The sequence below is a fragment of the Sipha flava genome, unplaced genomic scaffold, assembly GCF_003268045.1.
Source record: "Sipha flava isolate LNK unplaced genomic scaffold, YSA_version1 382_pilon_pilon, whole genome shotgun sequence".
Taxonomy (NCBI): domain Eukaryota; kingdom Metazoa; phylum Arthropoda; class Insecta; order Hemiptera; family Aphididae; genus Sipha; species Sipha flava.
In genome coordinates this window covers 16,412-24,329 of record NW_020273091.1, presented here as the reverse complement: position 1 = coordinate 24,329, position 7,918 = coordinate 16,412, and the positions used below count along the sequence as shown (strand labels likewise).

The 7,918-nt window shown below is 29.6% G+C and overlaps 1 protein-coding gene across 1 annotated transcript; it reads left to right on the top strand.

Moving 5' to 3' along the window:
• Positions 1 to 4,746: 4,746 nt before the first annotated feature.
• On the top strand, positions 4,747 to 6,117 carry LOC112688259 (52 kDa repressor of the inhibitor of the protein kinase-like). Its single transcript, XM_025561364.1, has 4 exons — positions 4,747 to 5,115; positions 5,189 to 5,347; positions 5,453 to 5,657; positions 5,807 to 6,117. Exons 1-4 carry the CDS (start codon positions 4,747 to 4,749, stop codon positions 6,115 to 6,117), a joined length of 1,044 nt encoding a protein of 347 aa, XP_025417149.1.
• Positions 6,118 to 7,918: the final 1,801 nt, after the last annotated feature.

The window sequence follows — 7,918 nt, the reverse complement described above, 5'->3', positions numbered from 1 at the left end:
TTACCTTTTAAGTTAGTTGTATTTCCGTAAAATTTTAAATCTTTTTTTACAAATTTGACAACTAATTGTAGTTTTGTCAACATTTTTTTTGAAATGCTCCCACACCATGGATCGCTGCTTACTGCCAGGTCGCATTTTAAACTTATATAAAACTAGGTTGTATCTTTAATATTTATTATAATTATTCGAGAAAATTGATAGTTATATTATTTAATTTTTATAATATACTACTTACTATAGGCCAATACATAGTAAATACGATTAATATATATATATATATATATTAATATATAACGATTTTAATGTATAAAATGAACAATGAACGATAAAAAATATACGATACAAGTTGTATCATACAACATACAAATAAAATTAAAGTATACCGAAATAACAAATAATCCATGTGATCAAAATTTAAAATTATTATTCATAATAGATATAAATAAAATAATAATCGAAAGCATTTATTAAACGATTCCAGATAGTACAGAAACAGAAGAGGTATAGACATGGGCGTAGCGAGGGTGAGACAGAGGAGCCACTTGCCCACCCCTAAGCCTCAAACTGAATTATAATTGTTTATACCAAACTTGTAAGTTAAAATTAAAAAAGATATAAATATAAAAATAGTTTAGTGGGATTGAGTGTTAAGCTGGCCACACACTACGGTTTTATTTGTCCGTGTACGGTGTAGTTCGAACAACGTACACATATAGTGTGTGGGCAATAAAACGGACAAAAAACACCGTACACGGACACGGAATAAAAACTGAGGAGTTTGATTTTTTGTCCGTGTTCGGTGTTTGAAATGAACAAAACCGAAGGTTAGTGTTATTCGAACACCGTACAAAGATACAAAATGGATTGTGTGTGTCGTTCATCGGTGTACGAACTAAAAATGAGCGAACTACACCATACATCGTACACGTACAAATAAAACCGTAGTGTGTGGCCAGCTTTATCTACACGTGCAATCGTTTTGACGTTTTATGTGTTATCCAATGGTCTATCTGTAGATTATTTGAATTACGAGTTTAACACTAATCACTTTATGTTTTTGCCCTCCCCCCCAGATTCAAATCTTAGCTACGCCATTGAGTATAGAAAATGTATAGAAAATCTATAGATAATTATTTTTACTTATATTCGTAGAATACGGTGCGGGCCGCGAAATAATAAAATTCTCCATTCATCATAGTGCAGATGGCAAACGCTGTTTTGATTGAAATATAAATTAGTAAATATAAAAATAGTAATTACTAATTTTTCATTCGATTATTTTCTCTCGATTGTTCCCATCACTAGTAAATATAAGAATAGTAATTACTAATTTTTCATTCGATTATTTTTATAATAATCGAGTTACTCGATACATTCAAATTTCGATACTGTAAAAATATTGAATTCAAGTTCATTAAAGTTCAAAAGTGCTGCACAAGTACCCTTTTAACAAAAATCAGAAAAATAGTATATAAATAATTCAAGTAATTTTAGTTTTGGTTTATTTTACATTAAAATAATTACACATTATTGTCAATATAGCTAGCAACGATACTTTTACTTATAATGTCGAGATAAAAGTCTTTATGTTAAACTGGTATATAGTCCAATGTCTTCAAGTTTAGCTGGATTCATTGGGACTCCAATATCTTTGTAAAGTAGGTTTTGAGGAAGTTGGATTGGAGTTCGAGTTGAATTGGCCAAGCAGAATGTGTTTACTTTGAGACCGTTGATACAAGACATTGCTTTACAAACACCTTTGGCAGCTGTGTCATACTCGAAATGGTAATACGAGCTTATTCCAAAACTAGTCTGTTGTTGTTTTGGTTTTCTTTTAGTCTCTTATGAAATAGGACTTCTTTTGTAGTACTTCCTCCACCATGATTGGAAATCTAAAATAATTTTCTCATCTACCTCTACCACTGTGAACTTTTGATCCACACTACTTTTGATGATTAGTTCCGTAAGCTCTCTAATGGTGTACAATCGATTGCATTTTCTTAAAGACCTTTTTATTATCGCAAAATCTCTATCACATGGTGAATAGCTATGACCCACTACAGGGAAAAATTGCTTTACTTTTTTGAAACGACTTGTATCGGTCAAAGCCAAAAAAAACCGCGACACTGCATGTTTCTTGTTTTGTCCCCCACAGTTGTCTGCGTAAACGTGGAGTTCATCATACGTCATAGGTACATTGTCAATATATTGTTTTAAAAAAGAACAAACCTCGTCAGGTCCCCTTTTTGCCTGTCCTTCATGATAAATAAATATTGTTGATTTGTTCTGTTTTATGTTTTGTATACAAAAAACATAACCAGTCAATTGACGTAGATAAAAATGTTCTTGCACAAGAATCTTAGGTAACGGAACATTCATCATATAATCCATAGTAATAGCAAGCACATTTTCATTAACATTATTCTGCTTATCTTCAACTTCTTTTTTTATACACGCATTATACTTTTTAGCCTTTCTTTTGTGTACCATGATTTCCGCAACTGCGATACGTTTGGCTGCATCATTGAGATGAGGTGATTTAATTTTAACATTTAGTGACTCACATGTACAACATGTATCGATCTGTGGTTGACCAAAGCGTAAATCAGGGAACTTTTGTCTGAAGTATTGCCAATAGGTGTTATAACAAATTTTAGTGATCTCAGGATTTTTATTTTTAAAAAGATTAAACATTTTTCTATAATTAAGCTCGGATGCTAGATACTTAACTTCTTTTCCTGAGTAATGGCTAATATTTACCGGAAAAGAAGAAATATGTTCACATATTTTGTGTTTTAAATTATCAGGAAGAGTGTAACTGGTATGCCGGCCCCTTTTGTCCTTCATAATTTCATTATTTACTTTTAAGTCCATGAATCTTCGAATTTTTTTGCAAGAGAGAGCAATAATAGAAATAAATGCTTGTTGACATACCTTTTCTCGCTGATTCCCAAACATTACATGATAGTTAAACGAAAAGTCTCGTTTTGGACCCTCTCCATCATTTAATTTATCTTTAGTGGATTTACGTCTTCTTTTCACTACAACAACATCAATAAGTCCTTGTAAATATTGATCTTGTTCATCTTTAGTTTGAAAATGTTCAAAGTTATGAATTAAATCAAACACAGCTTGTATAGTTTCAAATCCATATTTTTCAAAGCATTTATTTCTGCAGCTGAAAAATGTAAAAAACGTTATAGCAATCAGTTTAAATTTTGAAATATTTTAAATCGAACGAAGTCAAAAAAATAAAATAATCGAAAAATTTTCATTACAATAATATAAACGACAACGATAAAAAATTGCTTAACGACAAGGTTTACCAACAATCAGTGCAGGAACTTGCTTTTTTCTATGATTCACATAAGATGAACCAGTTAATTTGGTAGATTTTATTATATTTCTTTGGTACAGATGAGTATTTTTGGTCTTTCTATTCCTCTTCTGATCGTCGTTATTTCCTACGTCTGTATTTACTAAATCCATTTTACTCAGGTATACGAGTATTACTTAATTTTTTAAGTAAATATGAAAATTACCATACATATTGTATAATATATAGCTATACCAGGTACTTCTAGTATCCCGTTAGCGGATAGTCAGCAGCGAAACCGCCACAAGCACTGCCGGAGAACTTAGAAGCCGTATCCAGTCCAAGTGTGAGCCGTCGCCGCCCGAGTTGGAACGAGCCACCACCCTTCAATATCCGCGCAAATTACGCCTTGTGAGTTACCGCAACGGTGCTATTCGGACCTCCACGCACATTTACGGTATATAGTACCAACTCATCTCAGTGAGTAGTAACCAATAATATATGTATACGTTATGTGCAGCTGTAAACTCGACAACGAATATCATTATGTATGTATTCTAAACCGGATTGTCAAACAATAATAATTTTATTATGTATTATAAATCATTATTATTATTATATTTGTGATGAATAAAAGTTAACAAAACCAAAAAAGAAACAAACAGACTTTACATTTTGTTACACCTGTTTCGGGATCTTTTTGTTTAATATTTATGCAACACCCGTCATTTACTACCAAAAATAAAATTAATAGTTTTTAAATAGTTTTTAATAGTTTTTTAATAATTTTTTAATAGTTTTTTTTAATATAATTCATTTTCAATAGCGCAGTTATCGACCTGGTCAAAAAATATTAAACCGATTTCAACCCTTTAAATTCAAAATTTCGAAAAATCCTTTCTTAGCGCACGTCCACATCATAATAGCTATCTGTATGCCGAATTTCAGCCAGATCCGTCCAATGGTTTGAGTTGTGCGTTGATAGCAGTCAATCAGCTTACTGTTTAATATATACAGATATCATTAAAATAATGATAATAATGATAAATAGTGAATGTTTAATATTATAATAAACAAGCAACAAGAATAATAGTTACAATTGATGAAAGTCTAAAAATTGTTCATTGATATGATAATAATATTTAGGGTATATAAATAATTCAAAAATTTGTCTTTAGAAAAGTTGATATCAAAACTATTAAAAGCAGGTACATTATTTTTTCTTTAACACTTAAAGGGTTTAAAAAATTATTTAAAACGTATTTTCGTTATATTTTGTTAAAAAAATCTTCGTTATTATTTGTATCGATTCAATAAAAATATAAATACTTAGATGTTTAATACCTACTTTATTAGGAATCCTAAAATGACCACCAATAAAATTGAGTCAAACCTGAGAAATTTTGTTAATATTCAAATAAGATTTATTTATGCGACCTAAAACTGCTCATAGCCTCAATTTAGCAGTATCTAAAGCTAGTAATATTCAGCCTATTAGAAATTACTTGGACATTATAGAAAAAATGTATAGCTTTTTTAACTCTCCTAAACGCCAAAATGTGCTTTTAAATAAAATTAAAGAAAGTGATCTAGACCCAAATGTAAAAAGCTTAAAGCGTTTATGCGCAACAAGATGGGTTCAGAGATATGAAGCTGTAAATGATTTTATAGAACTTTTTAACTTTGTAGTGATATCCTTAGAAGACATTTCTAGTTGGAAAGATACTGCTGCAATTGATGCTTCTATTTTAATTAGAGCGCTTGATTCTGAATTTTTGGTATCACTTCAAATTGTAAATGTAATTATAGAATCTTTAAAATATTATGTTACATTTTATTTTTATAAATTATTTTAAAATATATTGATTTTAGGTATTATTTTCTTATGGTTTACCATTATGTAAATTACTACAAAGTAAAGGCATTGATTTAAAGGAAGCTATAGATCTTGCAGGTGATAATGTTACCGTACTTAAAAACTTAAGAACTAATATTAGTACAGAATTTAATAAAATGTTCAAAAAAGCACAGGTAAGCAATATATGATCTTTGATTGAGACTTAAATATTTTTAGTTAAATATGGAAGTGTACAATTTTAACTGCAATAAAACATTTATATTTCAATATTTGATTAGGAAATGGCTGAATTCTTGGATTTTCATATTAAAATTAAACGGATTAATAAGAGACAGATATACAGAGATAATCCAAATATAACAGATGATGGTTCTACACCCGATCCTGAGCAATATTTCCGAGTATCTATATGTCTCCCTTATATTGACTTCTTTATAAACCAATTGGAGGATAGGTTTTTGGCACATCGTAGAATTTTTGGAGGTTTGTTTTATATTTTGATAAATAATAGTTGAATACTTGAATAACACTATTTTAAAAATGAAAATAAAACATATAATTTTAAGTTATTTACAAAATTAACACATTTATTGTAAATTAAGTTTAATTATATTTAACAATAACTTTTCAAGGTTTTCAATGTTTATTTTCGAATGATTATGATTCTGAGGGTTTTGATGATTTAGTACATCTTTACCTTCCTACTGATATTCAAACTGTAAAAGCAGAATTGAGTTTATGGCATACAAAACTTTTACGCTTAGGAAAATCTCCAAAAACAGGACTTGATGCTATCAAGTTATGTAATAATGAATTATTTCCTAATTTGTTTGTTTTATTACAAATATTTTGCACACTTCCGGTGTCAACGGCCACACCAGAAAGAATGTTTTCATGCCTCAAAAAATTCAAAAAATCAAAGTTTACTGACACAACCATCTAGAAAATGTACATTTAATGATTTGTGTCAAGCCCTTTTATCGGCTAATATTCCGTTGAATAAATTATCCAACGATGGTTTTCGTAATTTTTTGGAAAAATATACAAGCAAGAGTATTCCCGTCGAATCAACATTGAGAAAATCGTATGTTGCCCAATGTTACGAAGAAACAATGAACAATATAAAAAAGTATTGTGAAAATCAAAAACTTTGGATTTCTATCGACGAAACCACAGATGTGGAAGGCCGGTATATCGCGAATGTAATTATCGGTACGTTAGAAATAGGAAAAATATTTTCACTTCACACAGAAGAACTGGAAAAAGCTAATCATATCAGCATTGCTAAATTATTGGATAAAGAACTTCATCTTTTGTGGCCTCAAGGGATTAAATATGACAATATTTTGCTGTTTTTGAGCGATGCAGCGCCATATATGGTAAAGACTGGTAAAGGCATAAAAATAATGTACTCTAAAATGGAACATGTCAACTGTTTAGCTCACGGATTACATAGGGTTGCAGAAGAAGTTCGTAAATATTTTCCTAAAGTTGATCAATTAATATCTAACGTAAAAAAATTTTTTTTAAAGTGTCCTGCCCGTATTCAATTTTTTCGAGAAAAGGCACCGAATATTTCTTTACCGCCACAGCCTGTATTAACTAGATGGGGGACGTGGCTAAGTGCCGCAAATTATTATTGTGAACACTTCGAAACTTTAAAAGAAATAATACTTGGTTTAAATAGAGAAGACGCTACATCGATTGAGAAAGCTCAAGATCTCATGGACGATGGTGATTTAAAAAGTGACTTGATATACATTTACTCTAATTTTGGAACATTGAGTGATTCTATAACTCAGTTAGAAACATTTGGGCTTAGTCTTCACCACTCGATAAAAATTGTACAAGATGTAGAAAATAAAATTCAACAAGCAGGAAATAGAGTAGGACAAGATATTAAAAATAAATTAAAATCTGTTTTGGATAAAAAAACTGGCTTTAAAACAATGACGACAATTCCAAAAATTTTGAATGGTGAAAAAGTGTCAAACCAAAACTTTCCAGACGACCTCAATAATTCCGATATTGCTCATTTTTAATTTGCACCAATTACATCAGTAGATGTAGAAAGAAGTTTCTCAAAGTATAAGTATTTACTTTCGGACAATCGCAGATCATTTACTATAGAAAATATCACACATACACTTATTGTTCAATGTAATAAATTTGATTAGGTTATTTAATTAGGATCATTTTATATTCTGTTTTAAATATTTTTGCAGGATATTTATGGTTTATATTTAAATAACAATTTTTAACAAGATGTTAAATAAAAGGTTTTTTTTCTTAAAAATATAAAATAAGTCATTTTTTTTTTGCATTTTAATTATGCTATACTTAAATAACAATTTTTAACAAGATGTAAAATAAAAGGTTTTTTTCTTAAAAATATAAAATAAGTCATTTTTTTGCATTTTTTAGTTAATAAAGTTATTTTATTTTATAATTTGACAATTGTTGGGTCATTTTTTGCAGTCATTTTCCATCATTTTTAGATCATTTATTCATGTTTTTTTAGGTCATTTTTTAAGGTTCTTTAGGTCATCAACTTCCGAGCCCTAGTAATGTGTAATTATGTATAGATATTAAGTGCTAACGTACATTGCCAACTATTGCCCGATAAAGTAAAATTATGACCTATACGACGCTATACAAAACTATCTGAAGATGATCGCATGGATCTAATATTATATTTATAACTAATGGACAGGAATACGAAAAACCCTTAGCGGTTTTCTTAA

Bases quoted from the DNA above. Each gene is read 5' to 3' on its own strand.
- LOC112688259 (XM_025561364.1), top strand. From the start codon at position 4,747: ATGCGACCTAAAACTGCTCATAGCCTCAATTTAGCAGTATCTAAAGCT. The intron at 5,116-5,188 runs GTAATTATAGAA...TATTGATTTTAG, and splicing joins TATCACTTCAAATTGTAAAT to GTATTATTTTCTTATGGTTT. The intron at 5,348-5,452 runs GTAAGCAATATA...ATATTTGATTAG, and splicing joins AAATGTTCAAAAAAGCACAG to GAAATGGCTGAATTCTTGGA.